General features: G+C 36.1%; 1 protein-coding gene across 3 annotated transcripts in view; it reads left to right on the top strand.

Annotated features, from left to right (window-relative positions):
- Positions 1 to 13617, top strand: part of LOC140064118 (formin-H-like) — a 121051-nt gene extending 107434 nt beyond the window's left edge. For all 3 annotated transcript variants that reach the window (XM_072110673.1, XM_072110674.1, XM_072110675.1), the window contains 5 exons: positions 6995 to 7124; positions 7229 to 7261; positions 10652 to 10755; positions 11106 to 11189; positions 12080 to 13617. In XM_072110673.1, the coding sequence (XP_071966774.1) occupies positions 6995 to 7124; positions 7229 to 7261; positions 10652 to 10755; positions 11106 to 11189; positions 12080 to 12190 (462 nt within the window). In that variant the 3' untranslated portion in view covers positions 12191 to 13617. The remainder of the gene's footprint in view (positions 1 to 6994; positions 7125 to 7228; positions 7262 to 10651; positions 10756 to 11105; positions 11190 to 12079) is intronic.
- The last annotated feature ends 651 nt before the right edge of the window (positions 13618 to 14268 follow it).

Below are 14268 nucleotides of genomic sequence, written 5' to 3'. Positions count from 1 at the left end.
CGCACAGTAGACACAGGAACATTCAGGTCTTTGGAGATGTTTGGAGATAATACATAGTCCTTTCTAAAGCTTTATAGTATTAATTACATCGCTAAAAGAATTGATTAAGAATTGATTAAAACAAATGATTAAGGTCTATCTGGATACCTTGGCTATCTTTTTGTCATGACACATACATATCCAGAGAATAACCCTGACTTAAACCAGCCTGTCCTACATGTTTTAACGACTTTATGATGTGGCCTGAACATGCTTTAATGACCGGGGCATTTTAGCCAATTTGTTTGCATTCTAGCTTAAAAATCTTTGTTGCGTTTTTTCCGGGACACATGGTGCTAATTAAAACATAAGTTTAAAGATTTTTTTTCATGTTTAGTTTTATATGGGATTAAAAGTTGAAAAAAGGCGTTTTTGTAATTACATAGTATATGGTTTTTAAATTATCACAATTCAAAATGAACATCATTATTGAGTTTCCTATTTTGTTTTGGTCATTTTGATATATAATATGTATAGTCTCGGGCAAACGGGATGACTATGGTAATGTTTTCTGTAGCGTAGAGGGGGATTTGGTATTCTATTTTATTATATAACTATTAACCCCTTAGCGCTCCGAGCTGTAGCTCTACGGCACTGGGTCCTGCTATTAGCGCTAAGCGCCGTAGGGCTATGGCGCAGAGATGATGCCGGTTCGGCACTGCACCGAAGCCAAGTCGGCATCAGGGGCCGCGGGATGTCAGCAGTAATCTACGGCTGGCATCCCCGGGTAACACCCGCGGTCAGGTGTTTTTTAACCCGTTAAATGCCGTGGTCAGCGAGACCGCAGCATTTAACTTGCCTTTGCGGGCTCTTTACCCCACGATGCCCCCCCCCCGCACAGTGTCTGCCTATGTATCTATGATCTAAGTGTCCCTGGTTTACATTATGGATTTTGTTAGTAGATTCCCCTTAATAATGTTTCTTTTTTCATAGGGTAGGCAGAATAAAGGTGTGTTAGACCAAGAATTTAAATGAAGTGTTTCAGAAATTACTAGGGAATATGGACATGTGTGAAGTATTTGACCCTGAGGTATCAAGCAACTTATCATTCGCAAAAGATTTTTCGCAAAAGGTTTTCAATTTAGGAAAATTATTTGCCATACAACTGGGTCAATCACAATAATTCTTTAAATGTTTATGTATATTTCTCTTTTTCCATGCATATGTCTGTGATTCATTCATTAAATAATTTGGCTTTCTTTACCTAAATTCTCACTTTCATTGATGTCCATTTCATACATTTTAAAGAAGCTCATAATAAGTGATTTATGGCCACAAGACAATAGTGTTTCAGCGCATCCAGCACCTCTGTGGTATGAGTTGTAACACCTCATTCATCATTGAGAGAAATGCAGACCAAATCATATTTTACCACTGTGCTTCCCCATGGCGTTACCACACAATTATTAAAACACCCAGGATTAAAGCAAATCACAATATGTAACATTGGGATGGCAAAAGGCCAGCAGCTGACTAAGAATATTTCCCATGGAAAGATCAGACTTCACCTACAAAATAAAACTACCAGTAAGCATCAAAGCAGCCATGCACATGAAATAGATTTATGTAAATATGTCTATAAAGGAAATGAACCAGACTTATTGGGAAGAGGTCATCTAGTAGTTATGTATTCTTCTACACAACAGGAAGTATTATAATAACATTATTCCTGTGCTTAAAGTCTATAGTAGTTAAACTGTACTGATGTTACAAGGTGCAGAATTATAGCAGTCATAGGGGGACATTTATCGGGACTTGTTTGCCAGTTTTCTGGTGTACAAGTCCTGAAATAATCGCAATGCCTAGCAAACTGTCAGTCTTTGTGATTATATGCCCCTTTGCACCACCTCCACACAAAGTGGACGTAAAGTACAGTGGACCAGGATGGGGCCTTCCTGCCCCGCATTTGCTATATACTGCGACCATTCAAGGCTGAATGGTTGCTGGTAATAGCCAATTCAGTACAATTGTACACCTGCACAGTTGGCTGGTTGATGTATCCGGTGGCACTGGAGGGGCTTTCATCATACGCCAGCGAACTAAGCACTAGCATATAAATCTCCCCCATGGTCCTGTGCATGAATTCTACTACCGCAGTTATATTCATGTACCCCGTAGGCAGTTTTTTTTTTTTTATAGTAGTTATGTTCATGTACTGTACACAATAAGCAGTATTAGTAGGATGTTATATTTTTCTTGAGTATAAAATAAACAGTACTGTAGAAATATTCTTGAACACAGAGGTCGCTATTCGTCATTAGTTTTTTTTGTCTATGTATGGTGTTGTTTTGGCACAGTTGTAGTACAATTGCAGTTTTGTGACTTTTCATTACACTAAATGAACATAGGACAGTGCAAAGTCACTTTAAAATAGCCTCTGCTTGCACCTTATTCATTATTTGCATAGACTAGCACAGTAAAACAAAATCATTATTGAACCCGTTTCATGAAGGGCGTGAAAGAATTTTTTAAAAATCCATAAAAATCATGACTTTTACCTATCTTGTACCACATAAAATGCTATAAAAAGTAACCAAAACAATGTATCTATACCAAAATGTTCCACAAAAAACAAGCTCCTAACCAGCTCTATAGACCAAAAAATAAAAGTCTTATATCACTTTGAAAATGGCAATGCAAAAAATTATTTTTTCCCCCAGATTAGTGAAATGTAAGAAAAACTAAAGAAATTTGGTATTTTTTATTCACTCACCCATAGAATAAGGATAACATATAACTTAAGGTGCACCAAATACAAATTGCAGAATTCATTCCCCCCACCCTCACACAAAAAGTTAATGCATTTTCTTCAATAGGGTATAACTACCCCAAATAAGCATAGCTGAAAACTGAATCTCATCCAGCAACAAATATGCTCTCATATGACTACAATAACAGAAAAACAAATTTTGAACGAATATTGAATGAACCAACTAAAAACCGCTAAATTTTGTAGAGCAAAACTGGGTGCTGTATGGCCCTCCTTCCCTTCTGCGCCTCGCTGTGCACCGATAAAACAGGTAACATCCACATGTGGGGCGTCTCTGTACGCAGGAGAAAATGCATAACAAATTTTATAGATGGGTTTTATCTTTTTCTCTTTTGTGAATGTATAAGTTTAAGGGCTAAATGTAAGCTTTAGCAAGAAAATTAGACCATTGTAAATGTCACCTCCATTTTGTTTTTGATAAGAAGATCTGGGTTGACATTCTCCATAAAAGCTATTATTATTAATTATGGGGTACATGTTTGAAAAAAGGATGATTTTTAGGCGTTCCTAATATTATACATTTCAAAGCTAATTGAAAACAAAAATTATCTAAAAAAAATTCTAAAATCTATTTGAAATTACAGAAAACCGATATGTGATTTAAAAGCCACGAGTAAACTATCCAGATATTTTGAAAATGATAAAAACATAAAGCAGACATATGGGAAATGTTATGTCTTTCATCCAAATTAGTAATAGGTATCTGTCTGAAAGGGAGATGATTTAAAATTTTTCAAATTTTTTTTTTATAAATAAACATAAAACATATCAAACAAGTACAACATGTGCCAGGAAACAATTTCTCTTTGGTTAAAGTGTTCAAAAGTTATAACCATATAAAGCAATACTTAAGCAAAATGGGTGCATCCTTAAGAGGTTAAAATATTAACCTCTATATACAAAAGTTTAAACAAGTTGCAGGTACAATATCAGAATGTAACAATGCAAACTCTTTTTAAAAATAAATAAAGGGGTTGTTTATTCTCAACTGCATGGTGAAATCTGTACAAATGTAGCCTGCAAGAAAATGTTGCAACAGTATTTAATTTTTCATATTAACTTCCCAGTAAACTGCACAGAATATTAAATGACACTAGGAAGTACACATTGTCCTGCAGTTTAAAAGTCCTATATATTTCTGCTTTTAGCAGTTTGGCTAAAACTTATTTCCCTTTTGTACTCACACTGATTTTCTACCAGTCTTTTCTCCAGATCCCCTCAAGTTCTGTCACGTTGAACAGTTGGACAGCCATTTAGAGATGTTGGATTCTGTCAGTTGGGACCATTTAGGAACATTCACATAGTTGTCTATAAACAACTATTGTGAGGTCCAAAGATAAGGTTTCCAACTACAAATTTCTTTGTAATCTGCTCCTTACTGCTATAACTCAAACATGACCAGTCTTCCTGCCCTAGTTGCTTAAAAGCTCTACAAAGTAAGATGCTGCCATACTTCTCTGTAAGGATTGTTTGAGCAGATGATGTACAGTTCCTCAATTCCTCCTGACATGATTTAAAGATTTAAAATTAGTTTTATCAGATATAAGAATCTTTTTACTAGGTGTTTTATTTGTATAATCCAGAATAGCTTTCCTGTGCCTTTAAGGCTGCAACATAACAAAATGTGAAAAATACCTAACTGTTCAGTATAGTTGCTGAATGCATTGTATTTCATGATTCATCTCCTTATTTTCCCAGTACATGAATTATGGCACACAATGCAAATGAAACACGGCACACAAGATCTATTAACCTCAACACAAAATGATGCACATAGGCAATGTACTGCGAAACAATCTCACCCTAGCAAACATAAAAAATAATAATAAAAAAAAACTTCCCCTACAACACATATATCAATAAATAAACAGAAAAGTTAGAAATCCCCAAGTACCAAAATGACTTTTCCAATTGGTGAACGCCACAACAGATAAAAAAATCTGACAAAGTAAGATATGATGATATAGCAATGATGGTACTCTTAACTTAATATTTTGTTCCACAGCCTTTTGAGGCAATCAAATGATTTTTTTAACTGTCAATGAGACTTCTGCACCTTTCAATAGGTACTTGGGCCCACTGCTCATGAGAAAACTGTTCCAGTTGTCTGGGATTCAAAGGGTGCCTTTTCCAGATGACATGTTTCAGTTGCTTCCAAAGATGCTCCATACTATTTATGTCAGGGCTCATAGAAGGCCACTTCAGGATTGTAGACATATGTGGTGCTAATTAGTGGGCACACTTTGATTTAACATGTCCCTTTGCTCACATTTCCTTCAGGGGTATCATCATTTCAGTCCAGGCCTGTTTCATGAGTTTTACTTTTTGTTTTTAATTTCTGTGGAAGCATGGTTGAAAAGCAATGCCCATTTGTGTGACCATTGTGGATTTTTCTTTCATTAAATGAGGGGAACCAACAATTTTGTCCATGTGTTTATAGCTGTAGTCTGGAATCTCCACTATAAATCTGCATGAAAGGTGTATATATATATATATATATATATATATATATAGATATATATATATATAGAGATATATATAGATATAGTGTACTAGTGCACTATATATAGTGGACTATATACACTCACCGGCCACTTTATTAGGTACACCTGTCAAACTGCTCGTTAACACTTAATTTCTAATCAGCCAATCACATGGCGGCAACTCAGTGCATTTAGGCATGTAGACATGGTCAAGACAATCTCCTGCAGTTCAAACCGAGCATCAGTATGGGGAAGAAAGGTGATTTCATTGCCTTTGAACGTGGCATGGTTGTTGATGCCAGAAGGGCTGGTCTGAGTATTTCAGAAACTGCTGATCTACTGGGATTTTCACGCACAACCATCTCTAGGGTTTACAGAGAATGGTCCGAAAAAGAAAAAAAATCCAGTGAGAGGCAGTTCTGTGGGCGGAAATGCCTTGTTGATGCCAGAGGTCAGAGGAGAATGGGCAGACTGGTTCGAGCTGATAGAAAGGCAACAGCAGCAGAAGACCACACCGGGTGCCACTCCTTTCAGCTAAGAACAGGAAACTGAGGCTACAATTTGCACAAGCTCATCAAAATTGGACAGTAGAAGATTGAAAAAACCTTGCCTGGTCTGATGAGTCTCGATTTCTGCTGCGACATTCGGATGGTAGGGTCAGAATTTGGCGTCAACAACATGAAAGCATGGATCCATCCTGCCTTGTATCAATGGTTCAGGTGTGGAGAATATTTTCTTGGCACTCTTTGGGCCCCTTGGTATCAATTGAGCATCGTTGCAACGCCACAGCCTACCTGAGTATTGTTGCTGACCATGTCCATCCCTTTATGACCACAATGTACCCAACATCTGATGGCTACTTTCAGCAGGATAATGCGCCATGTCATAAAGCTGGAATCATCTCAGACTGGTTTCTTGAACATGACAATGAGTTCACTGTACTCAAATGGCCTCCACAGTCACCAGATCTCAATCCAATAGAGCATCTTTGGGATGTGGTGGAACGGGAGATTCGCATCATGGATGTGCAGCCGACAAATCTGCGGCAACTGTGTGATGCCATCATGTCAATATGGACCAAACTGACCATGATCAGTGCACCTGTGTGATCGCATAGACAGAGAGCAAGCAGAAATCTAGAAAACCATGAGAAATTGATACAGAAAGTATATTGAAAAATTATATAAGTTTTTATAATAGAAATAATAACGTTAATATGCTGTAATGGGAATACCCCTTTAAGTGGAGCTCACACTGTGATGACACACGGGCCGCAAACAAGGGTCCTAAGGCCCCATGTTTTTGGACTGCGAATGCACAAGATTATGTGCAGGAGGCCATAGTCATAGGATATATAATAATGCTTTGTAAAAATGTAGGATATTGTATGATGTACGATATGAAGTATTCACAGTAAGAATACTAATATTATCATGTTCCTGTCTCCTTTTGTCTCATGCATAGTTTTTATTTTATTGTGATATGTAGATGTTTTATAATGACAGACACTTTATAAATTTCTGTAATGTGTGGAGTGATAGCTTGTGGCTCCAGAGATGTATAGATCAGTCTTTGTACAGGGCTTCTATCTGTCATGATTCTATATTCTATTCTAAGTGATGGATGCAATCTTCTCTAATACTTGCATTACTTGTGGATTGATTGCCTTGCTTGTCATATTATCTCTGTGTTCTGTCAGTAGATGTCCCAGCTGGTAAGTAAGGAGAAAAGCTTCACCTTCCTACATGCCCTTGTAGAGCAGATCTTATTACAAGAGCCTGATTTGGCGAAATTTTCTCAGGAGTTGACAGAATTTGAAGCCGTTCCTGGGGGTAAGCAGACAGAAAACATTATTCAAGCCTATTCATAAAATTTCAGGCCAAGTACAAAGTGCATTGATTTAATGGCCCCCTTTCTGTATTCATTTCTCCTCCAGCTTCCGTCAAAGGTTTGAACGCTGAAGTGGATGGTATGTAAATCCAGGAGGCTAGTGATTTACTCTTGGCCAATATCCAGGAAAAATTAATTGGGCAAATATTATTTCAGTGATAATTGGTGTAATCCCCTATACTTATGTTTACCTATGATGCTTTACTTAACAGCCATTAATTACTGTAATACAAATATGGTGACCTTAGGACCTAGGGGGAGCCAAAAAATAGTTGCATGTTCTGCCTTCACGGAACACGCATCCTTGTAGCCTCCCTGGGTAAATATCAACCACAAAGTGGCACTGCAGGGAGATAAGCAACTAGGTAGTAATACAAATTAAATCTAAGCCTATTTGTACACAATGTGGAATACCTGCCGATTTGGGGTGTGAAATTTATGCAGAGTAATCCAGTAACATTGTATGGAAAAGTGTTGATAGCATTCCCATGCACACAATACACAATTTTTATTTTATCTGCAGCCTTTGCAATGCTAAAACGGAGCTCTACCCTCCAGCCACAGAAGAATCCCTGCAGTTCCTACATTAGTAACTAGCCAATTAGCCAATTGTGGCTTGTTTCAGATGTTTGTGGAATGGCTGCAGGATTACCAATGCTATAAATCCAAAAGCCAATCCACAACATGTGCAGATGCCCTTAAGTTCAAAACCCCCTCCACAATTTTACTTATGCTAAAACCTTTGCATTGTACCTTTTTTTATTCATTTTTTGCTCCCCAAATTAAAAAATCTATAACTTTTTCATTTTTCCGTGTAAAGAGCTGTGGGTGAGCTTATTTTCTGCGTATTCTGCGAATTCTGCGTATTCCATTCTGTATACTGGGAAGGTGAAAGAAAATTCCAAATGTGGTGAAATTAGATACCATTGCCACCATTTTGAGGATAGTATGACCTTTTGATCACCTTTTATAAAAAATTTTATATGTTTTAAAATGGCTTAAAAATAGAGTTTTGGACATTTTGGCACTATTTTCTGTTATGGGGTTGAAGGGGTGATTTGAATTTGTTGTATTTTTTAAAAAAATTTCTTACAAAAACCTGAGGTTGCCATGGCAACTGATCGCTGCTCCCTGATGATGTCACAGGAGCGACAATCTAAAACAAGACGGTGGTGCCCATGCACTGCTAATCTTTGCAGGCTTCGGTGTTAGGGGTGGGTATGACCTCTTCAAACATCCTTAACAGCTCCATGCTGTAATAGTATGGCGTGGAGCAGTAAGAGGCTAAACACTAATTATCTCTAGCACTGTTACCTCTTGTGGCTTAGTTCCCCACTTATACTGCACATTGTGCTGTATTTACTTTTATCCATGTCATAGCTGCTGGCATTACAATAACAATTTTACCCTTTTAATTACTGTGGGTTGAAGGGTTAGAAAGAACGAAAATAACAACACTTTAAGATGCTGTCACTTTCCAGTGGACTTAGTCCTAATCTTATGGAAACCCAGAGAGATGGAGCAGAAGGAAGAGATCATGTCACACTCCTGGGAAGAAACCTATTATTTATCCATGAGATTTAGATGACCTGATTACATAAAGGATATTTTTAGTCCTGTCTCACTGTAGAACTTTTGTCGCACATTTCATCTACATTGCTTTAATCGCCCTATATTAGTAACATTTTTTATTAGGTATTATATTTCCAATTTTACCATTTTTTTTCCAATTCTGTATCCATTTTATTTTTAGAATTTTTATTCAATATTATTGTGTCATAATTTGTTATACTGTCATCTTTTTATATTGATTGCATTGTTGGCCACATTATATATGGATATTATACAAAAAGGTAGTAAGAAAAGTGTTAGTAGACTAATGCAATATGCAAAAAAAGAAGTTTCTGCAAGAAACCAGGAGGTAGCAGTGAGGCTGCATATAAAACCCTGTGTACATACTGTTAATATCATTTACAATCTAGGCATTCAGAAGTACGGGAGAGTTGTCATCTGCAGGAGTTATGCAGAAAAATTGCTTTGTGTCACATGCAAATGCAAGTTACATATAAATAAGGTGCACTTAAGAGAGCCATATTATCATATTTCGACACATCATATTTCCAGTATCATCCTGGAGTCACGGTATATTAAGGGATGAGAAGACAACCTGTGGGAAATTTAGTGAATTGACATGAGACTAACTGTCCAATGGTAAAAGTTGGAAAAACCCACCAAATGGTTGTTAATTTGAGAGAAAAGTTATTTATATATATATATATTACATACACAGTATATTTCGTGCTTTGTTAGAGAGCTTTTTTTGTAATCCCAATATGGCACTGTCTGCTGTCTATACATCTCTAATGTTTCCCCTACAGTTGTAATGCTGCTGTGTACAACTGCACTATTATTGGCAGATCAGTTAACAAGGATGCAAGCTATTAATGAAGTGTACATCTTTTGGGAGTAGAAGGACACATGAAGGCTCTCATTACATCTAATTACTGTAGAATTTCTTCCAGTCATTAATCAGGATTCCATATGTGAGAGCATGAGATGAAGTTCTATAGTTGTCTGTACATTAAAGAGCCTCATAAGAAACTGTTGAAGCTGGGAGACTTTTGCTTCATTGTTATTCCTCAGTCTCCACCACGCAGAGCGGAGTGTGGACTCCAGGCATAAAAAGGCTTGTATTGATCCTCATTGTGTAGCCGTAATCGATGCACTGCTGTTATTGAGCTGGGGCGGCCCGTCACTTTAAGGTCTGTTTGCTAAACAGACAACTATCAGCTATAATATAATTACTCTTAAAGAGCTTCTCTAGGCCACACAATTACAATTTATCAGGAGAATCACAAAACATTAAGGTCTGATACTGACAGAGTGATTTTTTTATCTTCATTGCTGCCAGGTGACAGGCAATACTGTCATGTGACTGCATCATAATTAGACGGCTACTACAGAAAAAAGTAGTATAGTAAAATACCTAGGTTTTTGGGTTTTTTATTTAATGAAACCCCAAAAGAATTTGAAGTTATTTTATGAAAAAATAGATCTGTTTCTCAGAGAAATCCTAACAGGAGAATTCCAATCTTGTAAAGTGATGACATTTTGCTAGGATACGCCATCATTCTATGGTTGGAGTTCAATATCTGGGACAGCCACATATAATTTGCTAAAGTTGTATTTTTTTCTTGTAAAGTGTTGCTTCTGGCTGTAAAATATTGGCAGCAAACCCAACTTACTTGCACGGAGCTACACTGCAGTCCTGTGAAAACTGCAGAGGGAATGCAGCCGTAAATTTAGTTGGTTCTTTCTTCATTCTCAGGATAAATAGGAATCCCAGAAGTTTTACTGAAGAACATGAAATACTGAAGTAATTGTTAAATAGATAATTATTTATCAGCTTCGTGAATGTTTAATTATCATTCTTATTCATATTATTAAAGTAAAATATATTTCTTGTTAGTTTTATCGAAGCAGTTAGAAACCATTGACCAGTACCGAAAGTCTTTCAAGAGCAAACACCACAAATCATCAACAAGTGAAGAACAATTTTTAAAGGAGCTAAAGGTAATTGGTGTCTATGGTAGCGAACGTACAGGTTCTGCCATCTGTCCAGTCCTAGATGTTTCTAGAGCCCCTCAGTGATATCTTTTCCCAGGATGTTACAATGAGCAGCACATACCTGCTCTGCTCATTGTAACAATCAGTAAAAATACATCACTGAGGGGCTCTGGAAATACCCCCCAGAGCCCACAGGTTCATTAGCAAAATTCTAAAAGTTTATTTTATAAGGAAGGAGGCCATGGATATCAAATATAAGAAGATTACCACAGTCAGGATTACCATGAGCCTATTAATATGTATTACATTTGTGTACAGTAATGATCCTTATGACATGCACATATTTTTAATTCTAGGAAATAATAGAACGCTATGGCATGCAGCACACAGAGCTCACCAAGAAAGCCCATGAGATGAAGAAGCTGTACTCTGAAGTTTTGGTAAATATCACCAAAAGTATATTGTGTTAAATTATTACACCAATGCTTGTTCCTAAGGAAATATTCCTATACATTTTGAAAGCCTCATGAAAGCAAATCTACCATCCAAATCAAGCATGAAAAACCAGGGACACTTTCTCATAGACTCAGGCACCATGGCTGCGGTAATCTTCTTACTTTCGGTATCATGTTCTCCTTCCATCTTAACGCAACTTTTAAAATTATGCTAATGAGCCACTGAATGGATTTGGCAGCAGCTCTGATTTACTTTAACAGTCTATTTTTTGCATTTTTTCTAGTCTACAACAAAATAATAATAGGGATTATTTGCAACTTTAAATGGCAACCATAGCTACCAGAAGGCAACCAAACAATGGGTTTTACCTTGATGGGATGCCATTCATTTTCCATTGGCAGCTCAGGAATAAAAACTGCATACTTCTCTACAGAAACCATTGTCATATTTGTCCAGGGCTATAGTTTTTACAGGGTTTTCTGATTCTGAAAAAAGCTTTTTTGTGGATCCTATTGCTTTTAGGGTTCTTCACATTTTGTCAAGTCTAAAATATGGAAGGTAGATGCCCCAATGTTTTTCACACAGAATCTTAACGCAGATCTTTTCGTACTAATATGTAATTGTTATGAGACATAAAATTACATGATTATTATATGATTATTATTATGTGTTGCTGGCTGGATGTTAGCTAACAAATTAGCTCACCAATTTATTAAAATGTATTTCAATGATAAAACAGAATTCTAGGCACGGTCATTTTGATTATACTTTTAAATACAACATGAAGCTGCTCGTGGACTTGGATAATTTGGGTCTGATATCAATCATCTCATATTGCTCCCATTCTTATTGTCTTGTTTTTGACATCCCACAGCAAAAGTTCGGAGAAGCAGAAGATCAAGATTCACAGGAGCTGTTTGGTTGGATTTCATCATTTCTAAAGGAGTTTCAGAATGCATATATAGATTTAAGACCTTCTCTTTGAAATGTATGAACTCGCAAGAGTAGTTTAAATTCTATTAGTTGATCTAGTTTATGACTGAATATTCTGGTGCTGAACTTTTGGGTCGAGAAAGTATATTGGAAAATTGTATAACTTTTCCTTACACAAACCATATCAATTATTTGCTGGAAGTGGACAACCCATTTAAATATGTAATAATTCATAATGCAATAAATTGACACACTGTAAAGTTTGTATTTATTAAGGGAAAAGATCATCATGTTTATAAAATGTTTAGGAAAGTAAATTGTGTTCACATCAGACATTTGTATTGGGCACCTAAAAATAACCAAAAAAGAACTGTATTTTCGTGGGCAGTACAAAAAGACATTTTTATGGTAAAAAAAAATAATTCACTGATCCATAGTACATTACGGTAATGATAAATACATTCCTAACTCCAAGGAGCCTTTCTGGCGTTTATTGTACAAAAACATGTTTATCACTTGTTAAGTTTACAAATGAATTAAAGAAGATCTAGCATAAGATTATCTCTTTATTAACGTTAAAGGGTAGATCCCAACAGTATGATTACAGCCATATGTTTTTTATAAGTGTTACTCCAGTACTTTTCAATTCAAAAAGTTGCATCTAGGATACTGAAGCCACTTAACGCCGTGCTGTCAATCCACATTGATAATTTTAAAAGCTTTATTCTGTAAAAAAATTATCACAATTGTATATTTTTAATAGAATAAAGCTACTAATGCCACTTGGATGAAGAGGAGAAATACTGTGGATTTGTGAGGTTGATTGACAGCGCAGCATGGAGAAGCTCCAAAATCCTAAATACAATTTTTTGATGGAAATTTGACAAATTTGTTGATCCATAATGTAGCTATAATGCACTTAGGTGAACAACACTAGGGGGGCATTGCTGAGGAAGCAAGGAGATGGTTACAAATGCTTCAGGACCATATATAAGCCAGATACCCTCCCCAAACACTTGTGCTTCACTGAAATAAAGAAGTTAATTATAAAAATTCAGTTCTAGAGCAAATTTTATAATAAAGATATAGGCGTACATATAGCTATCCATTAGCATCAATGGTTAAAAAAGAGGTCATCTAATGGTAGATTACCTGTAAATACATATACTATACAAATGCATCTAGTACATTGTTTTAAAAGTCTAGTCATCTCATTCATAATGTTTTAAGGGGAGAAGCTACTGTAATCATAGTCATTTTTTTATCAATGTCACAACTTGCTTTTTTTATAAAAATAATTTTTGTGTGTGTACTTTATGTAAATCTCTGGGGTTTATAAAATGATTGTAAAGTTTGATAAACCATGTCTTAAAATTTATTACAATGTGCATTGCTATAAAGTTGCTTGCTGTGTGTATGTAAACTAGAATATGCTGGCATGCTTAAAGTGGTACTTAAAATAATAGTAGAAAAATATTAAGTGGCATTAAAAGTAAAAATAAAAGTCTAAAATACTAACATGTACTATATTAGAAAAAAATAATATAAAGATACATTTTTTATTTACATAAAAAATACAATACTAGCAGAAAGATCTTTCTTTGATGTAGTAGATTACTGTATGATGCCAACCGCCTTGCTCTGCATTGGGTCTCTGTACAAGCAGTAACACACCGATTCTGTGTCCTGATTGTCTGAGCTGTTTGTGCATGTTCATGTGAATCCCCTGAGTACTATTGGCATCATTGCCCAGAGCTGATCATAGAATCATAGTTTATATTGTTGAAAAAAGACACATGTCCATCAAGTTCAACCAAGGAAGGTAAGGAATTGGATAAGAAAGGAATTTAGAGGAAACAATTCTATATAACATAACCATCAATGTTATTTAGGTGTAAAAAGGCATATAGACCCTTCTTGAAGCTCTCTGCTGTCCCTACTGTGACCAGCACCTGGGCAGGCTATTCCACATAATAACAGCTATCATAGTAAAAAAGCCCTGTTGCCTCCATATTTTTTTCATGGACCATTCATATAGTTACATAAATAAATCATGTTCCCTCGTAATCGTCTTTTTTAAACTATAAATCTAGTTGTTTTAATCTTTCCTCATAACTGAGACCCTCCATA

This window comes from Engystomops pustulosus, chromosome 6 (assembly GCF_040894005.1).
Source record: "Engystomops pustulosus chromosome 6, aEngPut4.maternal, whole genome shotgun sequence".
NCBI classification, from domain to species: Eukaryota; Metazoa; Chordata; class Amphibia; order Anura; family Leptodactylidae; genus Engystomops; species Engystomops pustulosus.
Note: the sequence above shows the minus strand (reverse complement) of the source record. Positions and strands in the feature narration are given on the sequence as shown.